General features: G+C 40.3%; 2 protein-coding genes across 3 annotated transcripts in view; both read right to left on the bottom strand.

Annotated features, from left to right (window-relative positions):
* Positions 1-22,704, bottom strand: part of LOC100623332 (melanoma-associated antigen B16-like) — a 363,390-nt gene that overhangs the window by 116,764 nt on the left and 223,922 nt on the right. The gene's annotated exons all lie outside the window — the stretch shown is intronic.
* LOC100522411 (melanoma-associated antigen B16-like) lies at positions 6,499-12,110 on the bottom strand. Its single transcript, XM_021080264.1, has 2 exons — positions 11,921-12,110; positions 6,499-8,078 (listed from the first exon to the last, which is right to left on the bottom strand). The coding sequence occupies exon 2, from the start codon at positions 8,043-8,045 to the stop codon at positions 7,005-7,007; it is 1,041 nt and encodes a 346-aa protein (XP_020935923.1). The 5' UTR covers positions 8,046-8,078; positions 11,921-12,110; the 3' UTR covers positions 6,499-7,004.

Here is a 22,704-nt window from a genome sequence, read left to right as displayed (position 1 = left end):
AGCAACTGGGGCTGGATTTATCCACTTGCCTGAAACAACTAAAAAACAGATAAAATATATGAAAATAATATTTAATATATTGGACATCAAATGATGAAAGACAGTGATGGGAGATTGAAAACAAAGGATGTGAAGTTATAATTTTCCCAGCTTGCTTCCCAGAACCCAGATGAAGCCTGGAGTCCCTGTGAGTTGATGAGATGAAGCTGAGAGTCTGGGAAGGACTAGTCAGATAGAGTTCCTAAGAGAGGGTACTGTAGAGGAGAGAGCTGCAAGGAGAAAGAACTGTGGAGTCCACACAGGGCTGGGAGTACTTCCTGTCAGAGTGATAATTCATATCATTCTTGGTGCATCTGGGAGAATAATGACAAGTATCCATCTCAGTAGTGAGGTGAGGTAAGCTAAAGTTCTTGCTTCTATGGTCCCAGCTAATAAAGATTTAAAGCAAAAATGGAAAAGATTATTTTGTTTCTGAGTAAATTCATAGCATTAAAGAACAGAGCTTGAGATCTTGATGTACTGAAGTTTAAAAAACTGTGTATTTTCTAGAGTAGCCAAAACCATCTTGAGAAAGAAGAACAAAACTGCAGGTATAACGTGCCCTGATTTCAACCTATACCACAAAGCTACAGTAATCAAAACAGTATGGCAGTGTACACAAACAGACACAAAGATCAATGGAACAGAATGGATGTGGCCAATCTATGACAAAGGAGGCAAGAATATACAATGGGGTGAAGACAGCCTTTTCAATTAATGGTGCTGGGAAAACTGGAGAGCTACATGCAAAAGAATGAAACTGGACTACTCTCCCCTATTATACACAAATTTCAGATTGAAATGGATCAATGACTTTAAGAACTGAAACCATAAAACTCCTAGAAGAAAACACATGCAATATGCTCTTTGACATTGTTCTTAGCAATATTTTTTGAAGATGTCTCCACAGGTAAGGAAACAAAAGCAAAAAATAAAGAAATAGGACTACATTAAACTAAAAACTTTTCGCATAGTGAAGGAAACTATCAACAAAATGAAAAAGCAGCCTACTGAATGGGAGGAGGTATTTGCAAACAATATATTGGATAAGGGGTCCATAACCAAAATATAAGAGAACTCATACAACTCAACGTAAAAAAAACCCAAAAAACAAAAAACAAGTAAAAAGTAGGCAGAGGCCCTGATAGATGTTTTTCCAAAGAAGACATACAGCTGGCTAACAGACACAGGAAAAGATACTCAATATCACTATTCATCAGGGAAATTCAACACAAAACCACAATGAGACACTCACATCTGTCAGAATGGCTATCATCAAAAAACAAATAATGAGCATTGGTGAGGATGTGGAAAAAGGGAACCCAAGTGCACTGTTGGTGGAACTGTAAATTAGCATGGCCATTATGGAAAACTGTATGGAGATTCCTCCAAAAATTAAAACTAGAACTACCATATGATGCAGGAATCTCAACTCTCGGTATTACCCAAGGAAAACAAAAACACAAACTTGAAAGGGTAGAGATACACTCCAATGTTCACTGCAGCCAAGATATGGAAGAAACCTAAATGTCCATCAATAGATGAAGGGATAAAGAACATGTGGTAATAAGTACAATGGAATATTAGTCATTAAAAATGACCTCTTGCCATTTTCAACAATATGGATGAAGCTAGAGGGTATCATGCTAAGGGAAATAAATCAGAGAAAGAAAAATACCATATGATATTTATATGTGGAATCTAAAAAAATAAAACAAATAAACAAAACAAAATGAAAACAGACTCATAAATACAGAGAACCAGTGGTTTCCAAGGTCGAGGGAGTAAGGGGTTGAGTGAAATAGGTGAGGGGAATTAAGAGGTACAAACTGTCAAATATAAAATAAATAAGCCAGGGGAATGTGATATACAGCATAAAGAACATGGTCAACAATACTGTAATAACTTTCTATGGGGACAGATGGTTATTAGAGTTATCATGATGATTACTTTATATGAATAAATATCAAATCATTAGGTAGGTCACCTGAAACTAAAAACATTTTATGTCAACTATATTTCAAGTAAAAAATCATCTTAAAATGTGTATTTCTTCTGGCCAAGTGTGAAAAATGTAAAATCACACCTTCACAATATTGGATCAAAACTACTAGATATGGAAAGAAGCAGAAATATATAACTAAAAATTAGGAGAAAATTTAACAATAAAAACTGACCTGGAAATAACATAGTTGACAGAATGAGGAAATAAGGGCATCAAAACAGTTATTATATCTATATATCATATGTTTAAAAAAACAGGAAGGAGGATTAACTCGTTGGAAACACAGAATATATAAAAAGACCCAAAATGAATCTGAAGAGCTGAAAATTAAAATGTCTGAGAGAAAAATCTACACTAGATTGGAATACTGAAAGAATAAAATAAATTAGCGAACCCATGTATGTGAAAAAAATCACAATATTTTTCTATAGATAAAATACAGAAGAAATACTTCTATACCGAGAGTTGAAATTACTGCATCATGTGGTAATTCTAGTTTTAATTTTTGGAGGAATGTCCATACAGTTTTCCATAATGGCCATGCTAATTTATAGTTCCACCAACAGTGCACATGGGTTCCCTTTTTCCACATCCTCACAAATTTAGAATTAAATTTAAAATAATATATACCAGATGGTAAATGTGCTCATCTTTGAGCAAGGGGCAAAACCGTTGAGCTGTTAAGGGGGACACCTGTGATTTCTCAGTATTGTTAGAATGTCTCACAACAATAATACATGCACAGTTATTGTAGTAATTTAGATATATGAATAAGCCTAATACCAGAAAGGGTAGCTGTGCTTTAGCCAGAAAAAGTAACTGTTAAGTGATATAACAGACAAAACTTGAAATGTGAAAGTTTAATAAAACAAAGGCTGATTTTTTTCCATGTGGATTGGCAGACATTCTGTGCTAACAGGTGACAAAGAAGTTCAGAATGCTTTTTTCTTGTAGATCCACAAATAAACCCATGATTAACATTTTTACTGATGAATGCAAGAAAAAACAGGGAAGGTGGTAAACTGGAGCCTTTGGCCTGGAAATGACAAATACTGCTTTTGCTCTCAGATCAATGGCAGGGACTAGCCACATGATCTTTCTAACTGCTAGTGCACTTGATCATACAGTTTCCCCATGAGCTTGGAAGGAGAGGAGGATGTTGATGAGCACTCACAGTTTTCCCCATAAAGTGTTACAAAGTAAGTGCTCCATACACTAACTAGTGGAATTTTTATGACAACCATTCTGTTTTCTGTTAGAGCTTCTGAGGTGGCCAGCTTTCCTTCAAATTCTCCAACTTTTTTGAGGTCCTACTATGTGACAGTTGCTCCCAAACACAGGCTCACATCAAATTTTCTAAAGGACTCTGTAAAATATCAGATGAAAGATTTTGCCTGCTCCCCTCAGTAGCACCTTTCTGCACTGACCTAAACCATAACTTCTAAAATTTTAATGGGATAAGAATTTTCTTCTTCCTGATGGTTTCTGGTCAAAAAAATCTATGAATTTATGTCACCTTCAAGTTGACAAAACATGCTTTAACACTTTCTGATATATCATTAGGCACAAAGAAAAACCAGAATTTTCTTTTGGGTCACAAAGTTAGACAAGAGGCAGTAGAACTCTACTGAAATAATTCCATTTCTGCTAACCAAAGACAGTGTATCTGTCAATAAATAATTTTTCACTTGGAAGGATTCCAGGGACTTTCAGAAATTAATCCTCAGTAGATGTTTGCTGTGAAGTGATTTCCAAGGTCTTTCACCTCTCTTTCAGTCATTAGGGAAGTTTTGGTTATTAACCTCATAGGTAAGTTCGTATGTATATATGTTGTTCAGTGGGCAATCTTTAAAAAAAGCTCATTAAAATTATATTGGAAATATCAAGGTGGTTTCAAAATGCCCACTCTAGCTTCAGAGTTTTATCCCTCAAATTAGTAGATTTTATGACAAATTGGACTATATTCACCAGATGTTTGGAAAATATTTTGAGAATAAAGCAGAGATACTCAAAACTAGAAGCCAGGTCTAACTTTCAATATCAGGTTACGTGGAAGAGGATGTTGCCAGCCCAGGGATACAGGGGAGGGAGGGGTCCACCATGGAGCTGGCATGCTCCAAGTCAGGGGAGGCAGGTGAATTTTGTTCTGCTTGTTCCACTGGGAGCAGATGCTTAAAGGAGGACTGAAGAGCTGGCCAGCAGGTCAGGTGCCAGCAAGGACAAGAAGGCTCAGTGGACAAGACCCAGAGGAAGGGCACCATATTGCAGAGAGAGCAGCAGATGCTACAAATGCCAGCCTCTAGGCAGAGTCAGCTCTAAAGGAACCCCGGTGCTGGGATAGAAGACCCTAGGTAAGTGAAGCCCACAATAATCCCCAAACTGTGCTTCTTGTTTCAACCTTTATTCCTTAAACCTGCTTTAAGTTCCTGACTGCTACATCCTTTTTTCCATATCCTGAGAGGCATTCAGGAGTAATGAAGAGAGAAATGCCGTAAGGCACAGAAGGTCTGGCTCAGGCTGGCAAGAGTGGAGCTGAGAGGTTCCAGATAAATTTAGAGAAGAGGTCTAGTGGCAGCTCTGTCACAGACTAGACATCTAGGTACAATCACAAGCTCTTTGAGCCTGAGGATCTTTTATGTCAATTTGGCTTGAAAAGTTCTGTCTTTAAAGAATGTTATTGCTGTGATTATGTTGATTCCAAACCCTATCCCCCTCGTGTGTGTGTGTGTGTGTGTGTGAATGTGTTTTCTAAATATAGGATTTTTTTAGAACACATGAGGACATGGCATATCAAATGAGACAGAAATGTTCTCCACAAGTTATACTTTATAAAAATTTCCCCCAAGCAAACTGATAGAAAAAGAGATTAGATTTGTGGTTACCAGAAGCAAGAATTTGGGGGAGAGGGAATTGGATGAAGGTGGTCAAAAGGTACAGACTTCCGGGTAAAAGATAAAGAAGTATTGCAAATGTAGTATGGATTATATGATAAATATAATCAATACTGCTGTTAGATATGAAAGATATTAAGAGAGTAAATCCTAAGAGTTCTCATCACAAGGAAAACATTTTTTTCCATTTTTAAAATTTTGTTTCTATATGAGACGATGGATGTTCCCTAAACTTCTTGTAAAAATCATTTCATGACGTATCATACAATTATGCTGAACACCTTAACTGTGTACAGTGTGGTATGTCAAATTATATTTCAATGAAATGGCAAAAAAAGAGAAAGAAACAAAAAATTTCACCTCAAAGTATATGTTCTTTGAGTGTAGGGGTGTCATTCCTAGCTTGATGTAATTCAAATTTCCTAGAATTTGTTTCCAGGATCAACTTCTCACATCCCTCCCAGCTGCACTTTGTAGACTTTCATAATATCATCATGCCCCCATGTCCAAGGTGATATGTTTCAAGAACAGCAGTGGATGTCTTGAACCACCGAGGGTACTAAACCCTACATATTCTATGCTGATTCCTATATATACACACCTATGATATAGTTCAATTTACAGATGAGTTACAGTATAAGAATATCCAAATTGGCAGCATCCTTACACTTGTGTTTTGGGGCCATTATTAGTAAAATAAGAGTTACTTGAACACAAGCAACAGGAAATGGTAACAGCTGATTTGATAACCAAGAAGGCTACCAAGGGAATAAAAGGCAGGATGTGCTGGACAAAGGGATGATTCATGTTCCAGGCAGGATGAAGCAGGACAGCCCAAGATTTCATAGTTTAACTATAAACACAAACTTATACTTTGTTTGAAAGCTATAAAACCTTCCTTTTCTATTCACTTCTTTTGAGTCTCATATATTTGCTACACCCCTGTACTTAGTAACATAATTAAATTTGTTTTCCTGCTGTTATTCTTTTTCCAAGGAGAGGGTCTCAGGGAAGAACCAAGATGAACAGTGTGAAAATTATTTTTCCTCCCCTGCTCCTTCCAGACAAACTTGTTACAGTTTTTCTCATTCATTTTATCCCTACCGAACATTCAACTCTTGCTTCTTATTTGCCAAATTACACTGAACACATCTTAGTTAACATTTACTTTGAATGAAGTGAGCACTGGCTCTCCTAGGCAATGGCCAATTGTCAGTTCAGTGGCTTCTGGGTGGCCAACCAACCAGTTTCATGTAAAATTAACTCACCCCTGAAGGACACAATGTTCCCCAAAGTCCCAAACTGCCGTGCCTAACTGCAGTAACACTTTGACAATTTGTTAAGATTGCCCACCTCTACCTACTCACTCCTTCATCTTACTTGTCCTTTAGGATGCAGAAGATCCCACCATTGTCCTTAAAAGATTAGTGCTTCTATTTGTTAAGCTCTATGGGCAGGTCCGGAGTCCTTAATCTTAGCACTCCCAGGACTAGTGCTGTGTTTTCCTAAGAGTAGATGTTCACTGAAGTTATGGGAAATAAATGATCCAATGATATTCTGATCTAATTTAATAACATTTATTTCTTTTACATTCCTGAAAGTATTAGCAAATCCATGTACATACCAGTTAACTTTATAAAACAAGAACAAAAAGGGATAAGAATGCCTTAAGAGCTTTTAGATTTCCTTCTCTATTATACCTTATGGATCTAAACTATCTTAAAACTGATCCATTGCATTTCTAAGAAAATGTCTAAAGCAATGTCATATTATTACAGGAGACAAACTAAGATGGATGGTTTGGTTAACAAAACAACAAAAACCTTACTTTAAGCATCATTATGACATTAAAAGCATGACCGACATCATTTACAAAGTTGAATTTGAAGGCAATTAAATTTATATTAAATGGAACAATATTTGAATTATATATATCAAAAACAAATTTTAAAGTTACATGTACAAAACAGAAACACATATGCATAAACTGTCTTCCTTCCAGCCTAACCTCAGAACTGAATTCTAATGGCCTCTTCCAACAATGCATGAAGAAGCTATCCCTGACTCCCCTAGGTATGGAAGAAGCTGCCGGTCTTGACACCAGAACTTGCAGTGGCCAAAGAAGGAGAGACAGCCCTGCCTGGAATTCTGGCTCGAGCTTTTTCTTCTTCATCTTGCAAAGCCTCCTCATACTGAGATGGGAAAGAACTTGCGTCAGTCCCATGAACCTTGGCCAGAAATTCCAAGACCTTCATCTTGGTGGTTTCAGCATGGGCTCTGGGGCCCCACAGGAACTCAAACTGGGCAGGATCAGTGTCGGCCACCTGCCGGTACTCCAGGTATTTTTCTTTCACAAAATCTTTGGTGATGAGCTTCCTGGGCTCCCCAAAGATGAAGTGCTTCCTTCCAGAATATATCCCGGTCGCATTCAGAACTTCCCAGATTTCGGCTTCGGTGGCACGATTGCCCTTCATGAAGATCACACCCAGGATAAGTAGGAGGAAACCGGTCTTGGGCACACCCACTTCACCAGGCAGCATCCCATCATAGGTGAGGCCCAATTTGATGAGGAGGTCATAGCGGTGGTTGGCGGGATCCACTTCCTTCAGATCAAGGCCAAAGATGATCTCCATGTGCTCAGAGGCTCTCATGAGGATCTCAGGGAAATGCACTTGGCAATTGTTGACAATCTTCAACATCTCTTCCTCGGTTATTGGCTCTTTCATTTGATACTTGAGCAGCAGGAAATTCACTACCAGAGCTACATCCTTATTAAGAGCATCTATGGGCACATTCTGGGGGTCTGGCACAGCCTGTGAGGTACCTGAGCTATGCTCTTTTCCCGGGCTTGTGAAGCCCTCATCCGATTTGCTGGATGAGGTGGGTGTGAAGGCAGTGGCAGATGCATAGAAACTCTGAGGACTCTCAGGAAAGCCAGATACACTAGTGCCAGCAGCCTCCTTCAAATTGCCAGGCATTAGAGGATGAGAAGAGAGATGGGTCTCCTCCAGAGCCCTGGAGACCTGTGCAACCTCCAGATCCTGGGACTTTGTGAAGGTCTGAAGCTGTTGATCATAGGAGTGTTGTGGATTTTTCTGACGTCGAGGCATGACAACTCTTGGTGGTAGTACTCAAGAGTGTAGCTAGGAAGAAGACCAAAGGGGAATCACAGCCTAAGATAAAGAGGACAAATAGGAGTGGCTCCGCTGGTAAACTCAACTGGGGAAACTCTGATAACAGGACGCCAATGGACTTCTGACAACAGTGCTAAAGGGCATCATAGGTCTCTTGATTTGCTGGTGGCTGTGCCTCCCAAAAACATGAAGGAGAAACTCTGAACGCTTCTCAGGGTGCAGTCAATCCAAGTGGACAATACTCAGTAATCATAGTAGGAAACTATGAGTGGGCTCTGTAGAGCCATTTCTGCTCTGAAGAGTGTGGTTCTCTTAGTCCTCACTCAGGTCATCACCTTAGCACTGAATAGAGCCTTGGTCACCTCCTCCATTCTAATGACGCTGTCCCCCAAGACCAAAATCACATCTCCTAAGATAACTGAGGAGTGTGGAGTTATCTCCTTAAGAAGCCCAACCTGGGTTTTCCCAGAGAAGATAGCAGAGTTAGATTCTGTACAGGCTCTGCATTCTCTGAGTTCTCACTCAGCTTCCTTTCTTGGAATCTAGACAATTCCTGGAATATCTTTCTTTTGCTAATATACAAGCCCCTGATTCTTACTCATGTTTATCTTCACATTGTATAAATCTTTTGCTTATCTATAAGCGCCCCTGAGAACAAAGTCTCTACCTACTGAAATCTAGGTAATTAGGGGTATGTCCACCCAGCAGCCTTTGTCCATTGCCTCTCAAAAGTGACAATGGAGAAGGGTCGAAATCTTTATGATCCTGGCTTTATTCAGGTCCATTGTCCTTCAGTTATCATTCTGGGCCTTGATTATTTATGAGGCCTCAGGCCTAACCATTATGCAAACTGATACCAATTGCTCTGCATACAAGGATGCTTTCTCTTTGAGTCACTCCAAGATCAACTGAGGAAGGGCACTGTTCATTGACGTCTACTAGGACTTTCTTGAGCCAATAGCAAAAGCTAGACAGCGTGGCACTTCCTCTTTTCTGGGGTGGGGGGACTCCTGTGACCTCACTTAGGGTCTTTAACTTCACTAACGATAGGCCCTTTGTTGACTTTATGTGACAACGGCACATAGATCAAGGGCCACTGAACTGATGGAAATCACCAGGAAGGAAGTAGACAGTTTCACAGGGGATCCTTGACCCTTGAACTGGTAAATTTATTGAGGCTCTTTGATGACCATATGTTCTGGGGTAGATTTCAAGCAGTCCTTACTCTGTGCTCCATATAGATTCCTGCAGTGCCTAGTCACTCTGTACCCATCGCTAGCCTGAACTTGCCCACTTTAGACCAAAACTACCACCTGCCAAGGATCCCAGTGTATGGGGTGATCCATTAAGACTTCTGACTAACTTGTTTGAGACAAACCATGGAAAGACTGCAGGGGTAAACAGATATCATGGGAGTGAACGGTTGGCTCTTTGCTCTGCCAGAGTATATACCTTGGAACTAGACTGTGAATGAGACTTCTCCCATCTGCTGAAATAAAATTATTCCTCACACTAAAAAGTCTCCTCTCTGATGCCTCAAAGATGAAAGACTGAAAGACTGAGAGAATTCTGACCACTCCTGCCTCAAGATTCCAAGGATTAAATGCAGAGGTAGAGTGGCACCATGGAGATCCCAGTAGTTCCGGAAAGGGTGTTCCCTTAGTCATCACTCAATTTCTGCACCTGAGCTCCTGGTATGAGACTTCTCTCCTCTGATGACCCTGTTGTTCACTGCTTACATTAAAGACTCATCTCCCATTGACCTCCAAGGAAGAAGTGAGGGTACATTTCACCTGGATATCCCTGCCCAATGGCTTCCCAGTACTGACATGTGTGGACACTGTAGGGCTATCTGTGTTCCAGGGTGGGTGGTCACCTCACTCCTTACTCGGAGCCCTTACTATGAATACTTTATGCTCCTGGTTTCAGATATCCAGACTCCATTTCTTCAGACTAAGGCTCATACCTCTCCATCTCTGTGAGACCCCAAAAATGGAAGTGAGGAGAACCTCATGACAGGACTATATAGAGCTTATAACAGGGGTAGATGCTGTGCATACTTTCTGTACTGGCATCAAAGGATCTCTAAGGATTTACTCAGGGTCCTCACGTGACTCCTGCAGGGCCTTACATGCATTCCTTTGGCGACATTACTTATCTCAGACTAAGGCCTCCCATCCCTCAGACTCCAATGGCCAGGGTCATCAGCAACACTTCCGGCTTCCCTTGTCCAGGGGCTTCTCAGGGCTGATCACCCGGCTGAGGCCCAGTGAGTCACCACTGTTCTGGGGCCTGGGGAGGCTCCCCTCAAGACTTACTTGGGGGCCTTTGTTTGAGGACTGGCAGGTCAGGGACTCTGAGCACTGCACACAAAGGCTGCTACCTCAATAAGCAGCCTGAACCTGTCCGTACCTCCTGGGTCTGGGGTTGGGCTCTGATTAGGTGGGCAGCCGTCTTCCCCAGGCACGTGGTCTGCTCAGGCCTCACCTAGAGTCTCACCTGATATGTGGTGGCACTCGGGGCTTCTCTTACTGCTGACTCGAGTCAGTGCCTCAGATGGAAGCCCTCACAGCCTCGGCGTTCCAAAGGCGGAAGTTAGGGGGCGTGACATCCGGTGACGCCACGGACCTCCGGGGCACACCAGCAGGGGCTGCGCACGCTGCACACCCCGCTCAGCCTCAGAGCAGAGATGCCTGCTGGTCCTGCTTGCACTGCCCACATTGGCCTCTGCCAGGCCCTGAATGCTTCCCTCTGTTAAGCTGAAGTCTTTACCCTCGTGCCAAGGTCCTCCTGTCGCTGAGAACCCTGAAGAGTAACTGGGGGGATGTCTCAGCCAGAGAGCCCTGCCCGGGGCCTTCAGGGTGAAAACCAGCCACTAGTCCATCTCTGTGTGACCTTCCTTTATTCTTCGGTGTTGCCCTTCCTCTGTCTTCATACAAAGCATTCTCTTGTATTGGCTCCTTTTTCATGACTTAAGGCTGCCTGGGAAATGCTGCATCGTGGCAAACACTTGATGAGTTTATTTATTGCAGTCCTTCCAGTGCTTGGAATGGGGTGTGTCCCAGCCCTAATGGGAAATGGTGAAGTTGGAGCACAAGACAGACCGGGGCCAGGATGCGGGGTGGGGCTCTCAGAGAAAACTCACAGGTTCTATTCCTTCTCTTCACCTGGCAGATTAAGTCTCATACATTTTCTGTTCTATATAGTTTGCTTTCTACAAGGAGGGATGGGGATGAGTGATTTTGAAAGCTTCTGATTTTTTGAGCTTATTTGACACTGTATATGCATAAATCATAAGCACATGATTAATATTATCTCTCTTTTTACATTTTTCATACTTCTCACTTATTTTGTTATTCTTATTGTTCTGCCTATGTCCAGTTTGGAAAACTGGTGTGGGCTTGGCTCAAAGAAACTTTTTTTGATTCTCCACACCTATCTGGAGTTTGTATCCAGGAGAGCCTTCTTATTAAACCTGTATGGAGTAATTTCAGCTTTTTTTGCCTGTGATTTGGAAAAATATACATAGGGTGGTAATTAGTTTTTCCTTGATTATATGATGCAACTGACCGCCAAGCCTCATCTAATCTATGTGGCTTGGCTTGGTGTTTCAATTTGTAATTATCTATTACAATTTACTATTTCAGACTAGATTGGGCCTGTTCAGCATGGTATGGCAATAGACTACAATTTCCTATTTCAAATGGTCCTCTTTTTCAATTTATATTTTGTGAAATAATACTCTTTTCACTTAGCTATTCAAAGTTACAGGTATGATGTTTACAATAAATCATTTTTCATAAAAATTCTCAGACATATAGTACACAGACAGAAGAATGAATGCTGTTTACCTGGCACACAGAGTAACAATCATCAGTAGTCGAAAGTAGAAGCCTGATCGATTTAGTATTTTTTTGTTCAACATGTTTGTTCTTCGGCAAGATCATCCAGAGGCGATGCTTTATACATCCATTAGGAGACAGTCAATGTCTGTGTTCCTTTTTGGTGATCTTCATACTCTGATAATAATGATGATTATCTATTCTCTATTATGGGCTGTAGAATTAAAATTCTCTTATTCTCTCAGTTATTTTAAATTTATTACCAGAAACCTTCTGTAGGTTGAAATATTTCCTTTTGTGCCATTTGTTTATGCTGAAGTATTGTTATATCTCTAGGGTTCTCTTATAATATTTAAATCTACTCTGCACCTATATTTTATATAACATTATTTAATACCACTTAATTCTGTTTCTTTTGTAATTGATAATACTTACAAAATTATCAGATATATATATATATATATATATATATATAAAACATAGAAGAAATAAGATGAAGAACCTATACATATTTATATACATAGTTGATATATATTGGTATCAACTGGAAAGCTGGCAAAACCGGTCACTGAGGGCATCAATAAATCTGTGTGAGAAAGACTTAAAAATCTGGAGACATCTATTAGGTTAGTAACAGAAGGAGCCAGAGCAGCTCCTTTTCCTTGTGTTCCACATTTATTTTACTTCTTGGGCCTTTTCTTTCAAAAGTAGTCACTGGGACTTACTTATATATGGGAGAATGCTATCTGTGCCAATAATCTGTTCATTTTCCTCCTGTTTCATCATCGCACATGATGACTTGAGTTGGATGCCCCTCCAAGAATTGTACTGTGCTGTTCCATATCAGAGTCATCAGGCAATATGGTGTTGAACACAGACACACTGAGAATCAAGAGGACAATACTGACTTAGGTGCAATGCCTTACCAGGGTGTCCAGATGTGATGGGAACAGAGTGCCACTTGTTCTTCCACTAGGACAGGTGTTCTTATGAGGGTGAGGAAATTGAGACCTGGGCTTCTCTTCTCTGTTTACCTAAGTGAAAGTCGGCTACAGATTCTGCTGTTTGGCAAAGGGAACGTCTTATAGAGGCTCCTGGCTGGGGTTTGGATTATTTAATGGGAAAGGCACAGGTCTCTCTAGTTGTTTAAGTTGAGAGTCTGAGTGGAGAGAAGGTGGGACTCAGGAACACTGAGCTAATTCTGCAGGGGCAAGCAGCTTTTAGTGAACCCTGAGAGAGAGGCTCCTCATCCAGTAAATAAATTATTACTGCATTTGACAAGACTTATCCTCAAAGTGCCTAAATGAGGAACTTCCACCATCTAAATATTTTTGGGGGGTTCCTCATTTGAGTGACTTTAGGGTAACAACCAATGCTTAAATGTCAATGAGGACTCCAAGTAATATGTCCATAGAGTCCTTAACTCAGGGGAACTTGAAGAGGAAGGGCGATGCCTAGATCATCTTGTTAATCATGGTAATTCCTAGTCCAGAGGATGGCACACACTCACTTCTGCTCCATATACTTCATTACAGCTGCCCTCACTTTTGACAGTCATGGAAGACTCCTATTTAAATGTTACAAGAACCAATTTCTGCTTGTCAGATAGTAACTACTCTATGTATGTATGTATGTATGTATGTATGTATGTTCCCTGGCTAGGGGTCGAATCAGAGCTGCAGCTGCAGGCCTATGCCACAGCCATGGCAACGCCGGATCCAAGCCACATCTATGACCTATGCCGCAATTTGTAGCCACGCTGGATCCTTAACCCACTGAGTGAGGCCAGGGATCGAACCTGCATGCTCACAGATATTACGTTGGGTTCTTAACCTGCTGAGCCACAACAGGAATGCCCAGATGTAACCACTTTAGATGTGAAATGTGAAATATGAGAATAAAGGTGAAAAAAGAAGACTTAATATCTGGGAAAATATTGTAACTATTCTTCATGCATTGGTTTTCTCTTGCTGTGTAATAAATTACCTAAACTTACCAGTTAAAAAAACACATACAGAGAGTGGCCAAGACAGTGGAATAGTAAGACGCTGAGCTTACCTCTTCTCATGGGCACAACTATTTGCAGAACCACCACTGATGAAAAAAAGACTGGAACCTATAAGAAAAGATCTTCTACAACTAAAGACATAAAGAACAAACTACAACAAGATAGGTAGGAGGAGAAGACTCGGGATATAATCAAATCCCATATCCCCTGTGTGGACAAGCCATAAACTGGATAACAATTATACTGAAGATGTTCTGTAATTGTTAGAGTTGTGAGCCCCACATCAGGCTTCCCAGCCTGGGGGTCAAGTACTGGGAAGATGATTGCCTAGAGCATCAGGCTTTGAATGCCAGTGGGGCTTAATTGCAGGAGCTCCACAGGACTAGGGAAATAGAAATTTCATTCTTAAAGGGGGCACACAAAATTTCATGTGCACAGATGATGTACAGATGGCTAGCAGGCACATGAAAAGATGCTCAACACTGCTAATTATTAGTGAAATGCAGATCAAACCTGCAAGCAGGTATCACCTCAGGTCAGAATGGCCATCATCAATATATTAACAAATAATAAATGCTAGAAAGAGTATGGAGAAAAGGGAACCCTATCACACTGTTGGTTGTAAACTGGTGCAACCACTATGGAGAACAGTTTGGAGTTTCCTTAAAAAAACTAAAAATAAAGTTACCATATGAGCCAGCCATCCCACTTCTGGGCATATACCCAGAAAATATGAAAATTCTCATTCTAAAAGATACATGCACCTCAATGTTCACAGCAGCACTGTTTACAATAGCCAAGACGTGAAAGGAACCTAAATGTCCATTAACAGATGAATAGGTAAAGAAAACATGCGATATGTATAAAGTGGAATAATACATAGCCACAAAAAAGAATGAAATAATGCCATTTGCAGCAACAGGGATGCAACTAGAGATTCTCATACTAAGTGAACTAAGCCAAAACGAAAAAGACAAATACCATGTGCTATCACTTATATGTGGAATCTAAAATACAGCACAAATGAACCTATCTACAAAAAATAGAAACAGATTCAAAGATATACAGAAAAGACTTGTGGTTGCCAGTGGGGAAGGGGGAGGGAGTGGGATGGATGGGGAGTTTGGGGTTAGTAGATGCAAACTATTACATTTAGAATGGATAAGCAATGACGTCTTACTCTATAGCACAGACAACTATATACAATCTCTCAGGATAGACCATGATAGAAGACGATATAAGAAAGCAAACATACACTTTCGTATGACTGGGTCACTTTGCTGTACAGAAGAAGTCGCCACAGCACTGTAAATCAACTATACTTTATGAAAGAAAAAATTTAAAAAAAAAGATGCCTGCGATGTATATAGCTGTAAAATCTGAGGTGCTTCTAATGTAAGCATCACATTGTTCATATTAGTTTGATTTAGAATGATGCCTCAATTGATGCCCCAGATAAAAATCTTAGATGTTGATTAATGCAAAGAGGTTATTTCACTGCCTGACCTGCTCATAGCTAGTATATACAGAGTTATTAAAATATTACTTGAGGAAATGGGCTTCCTTTATTTTTAAATTTTTTCCCCCATTTTTGCAGTTCCCAGGTAAGGGATCAAATCAGAGCTGCAGTCATTACCTAAGCCACAACTGTGGCAACACCAGATCTTTAACCCACTGTGCCAAGCCAGGGATCAAACTTGTGACCCAGCGCTCCCAAGAGGCCTCTAATCCTGCTGCACCTCAGCAGGAACTCTGTGCTTTTTTTTTTTTTTTTTTTAATTCCAATTTTACTGACATAAAAGAAATGTGCAGAAGTTCCCACTGTGGCTTAGGGTTAATGAACCGGACTAGTATCCACGAGGAGTAGTCACGGCCCTGCTCAGTGGGTTAAGGATCTGGCATTGCCATGAGCTGTGTTGTAGGTCAGACACAGCTCAGGTGCTGTGTTTCTGTGGCTGTGGCATAGGCCAGTGGCTACAGCTCTGTTTCAACCCCTAACCTGGGAACTTCCATATGCTGTGGGTGTGGCCCTAAAAAGACAGAAATAAATAAATAAATAAATGAAAATAAAAAATGTGCAGATGAGGCTTAGAGAGTATATAGTATAGCAAATGGGCACAGTCTTCTCTCTTTTGGACACAACACATATATAACACTGGGACAGACATAGGACAACAAGCAGAGACATTCCTACTCAGTAAGAGGAAAATTAAAGGTGTAAAACAATCGCTGGCCCCTGGTGTTGTGACACCGTATTGGAAAAATATTGTGAATTTCTCAATTAGACTTCTATGCCTTCAAATAATTTTACGAAGGCCGCTCTCTGGGTTCTTGGTTCCTCTATAGAATCATCCTTCTTTTATTATGGAAGGTACCATGTGTTTACAACTGAGTGTGCAAAATAACTGCTTTGCAAACTGTGACCAAAGCATTCAAACAGGTTCCAAAATGCCTACACTACTTTTGTCAGTGATCTGCTCCAGTTTATCCGCATTCAAGAGTATATGTTGAAACCCATTTTGCATTCTAGGTGCTAGTCTCTCAACTATGAGATGCCATCTGAGGGATCTGTTCTCTCAAACACTTTAACAGATTTGATTTTCTCACTCCAAAGCTAAAATTAAACTCGATTCTCACTGAAGAACATGCAGCTTACTGAATGTGCAAAAGGCCAGGCCTTGGGACATTTATAGGTGATCATTCTCACTTGGACTCACACTCCTAACTCATTTTTAACTGTTGCTCTGGTTTTTCATGCTATCTCAGTTACGCCCAACTTCTAGATACAAAAAAACCTGAGCAACCCAAGCAATAGCACAGTGTCTTCCAAAGAGCAGATACTCAATGTTTTGTAAATAAATGAGCCAATGAGCTTGATATCTAATTATTAAATTTAATTTTGTCTACATTTGTGATAAACTAAGCAAATACAAGTAGATAAATATCTTTGATTTTATAAAAGGACACAGTAAAACATATTAGAAAAGACGAGAATTGCTTTTTTAGTTTTTTTTTTTGGCCTTGCTTCCAACATGCAGAAGTTCCAGAGATAGAGACTGAACCATTGGCAAAGCAGTAATAACACTGGACCCTTAACTGCTAGGCCACCAGGGAACTCCAAGAACTGGCTATGTTTTAATTTAATTATTTATATCAATTTTTTTGAGCCGAACAGTTTTACTACTTAAGATATTTTTTTTTTCAAATTTCCAAAGAAACGTAGACTGCAATAACAGGTTGCTTTTATTCTGGATTGCAAACATTATTTTACAGAGTAGCCTAACCCTTATATTAAACTTGATACAAAGCAGTAAATGCATAACCAAAAGTGTTCAAAAACATAGATTCTAAAGCTATTAAAACCATCTAATAAAAGAAACAGCATTTGAAAAATAATGAAAGAAGAAAAAAGGAAGGGAGGGAAGGCAGGAGAAAGAACGAAAGAAAGGGTAGGAGGGGGAGAGAGGGAGGGAGGAAGAGGAAGCAGAGAAAGTGAGGATAGAGGGAAAGCAGGAGGAGGGAGGAAGGGAAAGAGGGAAGGAGGAGGAAGGAAGGAAGGAAGGAAGGAAGGAAGGAAGGAAGGAAGGAAGGAAGGAAGGAGAGAAGAAGGGAAAAATCCAAGTTACTATATAAACCAAGAAAGAAACATGATATATACATTTCCCTTCCAGTTCTGCCCTGGACCTCCACTACTTAGAACACTGTCATTTTCAAAACAGTGTGAAAAATCTGCATCAAGAGAAACTGTTGAACTTGGCCCTGTAATGTGCACTGGCTATGGCAGTAAAGCCACTCATAGCTGCAATTCTGGCTTAGGATTTCCCTTCCACATCTTGGAAAGCCTCTTCATCCAGGAAAGGAGGGCAGTGGGGACTATAACATGGACCCTTGTGAAAAATTCCAGGACTTTCATCTTGTTGGTTTCAGCATGGGTTATTAGATTCTCTCTCCTTCAAGTCAATGACAAAATCTAGCTCCATATACTCAGAAGCTTTCCTGATTTCAGGGAAGTAGTCCTGGTCCTTCTGGTTGACATTCATCAGCTTGTGGGCCTTTGTAATGGGCTCTCATTTTATACTTCAGCTACTGAGATAATCCCTCCAAAACCAATTTCTTATTTACAGGGTCTCTGGAAAAAGCCCTCATTTTCAGGCGGGATTTCTGAGGTGCATGGATTTTCTCTTCCTTGCTCTTATGGCATCTTCATTGCCTCTTTTGCATGATACAGCTTCAGCAGTAGTGATGAAGGATAGGGCTCTCTGAGGGAGTGCTAGGTGTTTCCAAAAGACGTACGTCTGGGGACTAGCCTGGAGAACAGAGGAGGAGTGGGACTCTTCTTCAGCTACAAGAGTACCCTAAACCCACTCCCCCACCCCCCAAGTCCTACATTCATGTTAGCTATACAAGTAACTGTAGTGTAAGAAGCCCTTTGCAGGAATCTGCCCTCAGCAGGAAGCCCCTTTTCTTGTCACTTTCACAAAGCTATAATGTAATTGAATTTTAAGCCAGGCACTCTCACGCTCTATCATCTCCAGTCCAAGCACACCTTTCAAATCTCTTTATCATACAATACCTTGCCTAACTTGCCAGTTCTTTCTGTAGATCAAAGAAATAGAAATGAAGGGTAAGTAATTGAGATATGACAAGGAGTTCTACTGTGGCTCAGTGGGTTAAGAACCCAACTAGTACCCATGAGGATGCAGTTTCAATTCCTGGCCTTGTCCAGTGGGTTAAGGACCTGGTGGTGGCACAGGTGGCAGATGTGGCTTAGATCTGGTGATGATGTGGCTGTGATGTAGGTCAGCAGCTGCAGCTCCAATTCAACCCCTAGCCCAGGAACTTCCATATGCCTCAGGCGTGCCCATAAAAAGAAAAAAAAAAAAAAAGAGAGAGATGACCACACTTCTTCCCTAGCTTCCCCTTCAGTAATCTCCTGAACAAACTATGACCAAACTGTGTGAACAAGATAAGATATAGAAGAAGATCATGAGGAGTGGACAAGCCTACACACAAGGCTGCACAGTGAGGAATGGCGAGACTCTAACCCCCTATCTCAGTGATTAACTGAGATTACCTCCCTGTTTGCCTTTAAAACCTTTCAGGGCCTAGCAGAAACTTCGGAGGTGGGGTACGAGGGACGCTGAGTCCACCATCTCCCCAGATTGCTGGCATTCTGATTAGAGACACCTTTCCTTTCTACCATTGGTGAGTATTGATTTTGTAAGCGGTGAGCAGCGGGGCCCAATTTGATAACAATAGTAGCCTACAGCCTCTCCAGACTGACAGCAGGGACAGAACTCTGCTCAAGGCTACCAGTGTTCTGGGAAATGTAGTTCTTTCAGGTCTCTCTCTCAGTATCTGTATCTGTATTTGGATTTCTGTCTCATTGATTATAAGCTCTGTGGATCATACTCCCTCCCTGCTCTGAGATTTTTGCCCAACCCTTACATAGAATGGGACAGGATCCCAGGCACAATGGAGAAGCTGCAGCACAAGGCAGGAGACCTTGGACAGAGGATGTGCAATCAGAAAAAACACATGCAGATCTATTTCTTCCACTTACTCTGGAGAGTTAGTATCAAGAGGACCTTCTGTTCTTACAGATGTCCTTACTGCATGAAAGAGTCTGAGACAAGATTTTGTGAGCCCCTAAATTTTTGATATTATCTAATGTTGCATTGCCTAGTATAATGACTTTTTTGTATCATTCATCCTAAGTATATCTATGTAAAATATTAATCAATATCTACTAAGAGTTTCTGTGTAAGTATATCCACCTGAGTTCCATGAAAATAACTAGCCTATATGTGATTCACTCTGATATTCTCTATTCTATTTCTAGTCCGTTCTTTATAGACTATTAAAACAGTAATAGTAAAAGGCCAGTTCTCACCCACTAAGGAGTTTTCAGGTCACTATTATGGGATCTGGAATCACAGTGCCTTAAGCAACTCAAACTTTCACGCTTTACTGAAATGACTTCATTGATAGTGAACGGCAACTTTGGTTTGAGGTGCCACTTCAGTTTTTTGCAGTGAAGTAATAGAAATCTGTTGCACCAAGGCACACTTAGATTAACTAAGGGGGAAGTTTAAAACATTCCCTCTATCTTGTTTTCTCTCTTCTATTGTAGATTATAGACTCTTGGCAACAGCATGGAATGCCCTTCCATTCCAGTGTGAAAAGGTCTTATACCAGACTTGAAGTGATAAAATCAAACATTTCTATATTAGACTTAATCAGAGCTAAAACGTTTTTGCTCTGTGAAAAGCACTGATAAGAAAAGGAAATTACATACACAGACTGGGATATAAATTCGCAAGTCACATATCTGAAAAAGGATTTGTTTCCTAAATAAAAAAAGAAGTCTCTAAACTCAAAAGCAACAAACAGAGTCTAATTACAAAACTGGAATAAGACTTGAACACATACTTTACCAAAGAGGATGCATGGAAATGAGAAATGGTTTAGGCTCTCTAGATAACCAAACGGAATTTTCCTTTTTTTTTTTTTTTGTTCTGGCCATGCCCCATGGCATGCCAAAGTTCCTGGGCCAGGGATCGAACCCGTGCCATAGCAGAGACAATGCTGGGTCCTTAACCTGCTGAGCCACCAGGGAACTCCAGAATTTTCTAATAAAGTTAACTTACACTTAACGTTTTAACAGTCCCCTCCATATTTTAATGGAGAAATGAAAACTTACATTTATACCAAAAAATTGCATCTGAATGTTTATAAATGCTTTATTTATAATAATCCAAAATTGAAAGTAAACCAAATGCCCTTCATACTACACTGCAATAGAAAAGAAGGAACAAGTGTACCTGTACATCTTGGAGCAATCTTAAGGTCATAATGCTAAGTGAAAAGAAGCCAATCTTAAAAGTCAGTATTATCTACTCTATAATTCCCTTCATATAAGATTTTCAAAAGGACCAAGTTATACAGGTATATGCATCTGTGTGTTTGCCAGTCTTTTGATTCTAATTTTAATGTGTTTGAAATGTTAGTTTTTTCTGTTGAGACATCTGCATGCTTCAATTATTTAGATTTTACTTATGATGAAGATGGAGTAAGGATTTATTTACCTGCTTGCCTGAAACAACTAAAAAAAAAAACAGATAAAATATATGACACCAATAATCAATATATTGAACATCAGACCATTAAAGAAGACCACAAAAAAACAGTGATCACTGGAAGATGGAAAACAAAGATGTGTGCCTGTAATAGTATCAGCTTGTTGCCTGCAACCCAGGTGGAGCCTAAGTTATCCCTGAGTTGATAGAGATGAAACTGAGAGTCTGGGAAGGCCTACATAGTAAAATTCCTAAGAAAGAATACTGGGTAGGAGAGAGTTGCACAGAGAAAGAACTGCGGAGCCCATACAGGCCTGGGAGTATTTCCTGTCAGAGTGATAAACCAAATAATTCATGGGGTATCAGGGTAATTACTCAGAAGCTCTCTTGTATCAGTAATGTGGTGAATCAAGGCATAGTTTATGGTAGTCTGGTCCCAAACAAAGCCTGAAAGCAAGAACCAAAAGGATTATTTCTAAGTAATTTCTTTTTTTTTTTCTTGTCTTTTTGTCTTTTTAGGGCCACACCTATGGCATATAGAGGTTCCCAGGCTAGGGGTCTAATCGGAGCTGTTGCTGCCGGCCTACGCCACAGCCACGGCAAAGCCAGAGCCAAGCTGTGTCTGTGACCTACACCACAGCTCGTAGCCACACCAGATCCTTAACCCCCTGAGTGAGGCCAGGGATCGAACCCCACAACCTCAAGATTCCTAGTCAGATTCGTTTCCACTGCGCCATGACGGGAACACTTATTTCTAAATAATTTCATAGTATGACAGAACAGAGACTGAGTATACTGATCTATTTAAATAAAAAGTATAGCACTGCACAAGAATGGACATATAGATCAATGGAACAGAGAACCCAAAAATAAACCTAATTTTATGTGGTTAATTAAACTATGACCAAGGGGGAAAGAATATGCAAAGGGGGAAAGACAGCCTCTTCAATAAATGATGTTGGGAAAACTGGACCACTTTGTCACACTATGTACAAATATGAAATCAAAATGGATCAAAGACTTAAAGGAAACCCTGAGCCCATAAAACTCCTAGAAGTAAATATAAGTCGTATGCTCTCTGACATTGGTCTTAGCAATATTTTTTGGATCTCTCTCCTCAGGCAAGGGAAACAAAAGCAAAAATAAACACAGGGGATTACAAACTAAAAAGCTTTTTCATAGCAAAAGAACCTACCAACAAAATGAAAAGGCAAGGAATTCCCATTTTGGCTCAGAGGGTTAAGAACCTGACATAGTGTCTGTAAGGATATGGGTTCAATCCCTGGCCTTGCTCAATGGGTTAAGGATCTGGCATTGCTGCAAGTTGTGGTGTAGGTTGCACACAGATGCAGCTTGGATTCGATGTTGCTGTGGCTGTGGTGTAGGCTGGCAGGCGCAACTCTGATTCAACCCCTAGCCTGGGAACTTTCATATGCCACAGGGGTGGCCTTAAAAAGAAAAAAAAAGGCAGCCTACTGGATGCAAGGAGATATTTACAAATAATATATCAAATTGAGGGTTAAAATCCAAAATATACAAAGAACTCATACAATTCAATGTCCGCCTCAAAAGAATCCAATTAAAAACTGAGCAGAGGACCTAAACAGACATTTTTCCAAAGAAGATAAACAGATGGCTAACAGATGCAGGAAAAGATGCTCAATATTACTCTTCATCAGGGAACTTCAGCTCAAAACAAAAATAAG

This window comes from Sus scrofa, chromosome X, assembly GCF_000003025.6.
Source record: "Sus scrofa isolate TJ Tabasco breed Duroc chromosome X, Sscrofa11.1, whole genome shotgun sequence".
Lineage (NCBI taxonomy): Eukaryota > Metazoa > Chordata > Mammalia > Artiodactyla > Suidae > Sus > Sus scrofa.
The sequence above is the reverse complement of the archived record's forward strand: the minus strand, read 5'-3'. Positions and strand labels throughout refer to the sequence as shown.

Excerpts from the sequence above, each read along its gene's own strand:
- LOC100522411 (XM_021080264.1), bottom strand. The coding sequence starts at position 8,045 with ATGCCTCGACGTCAGAAAAATCCACAACACTCCTATGATCAACAGCTT.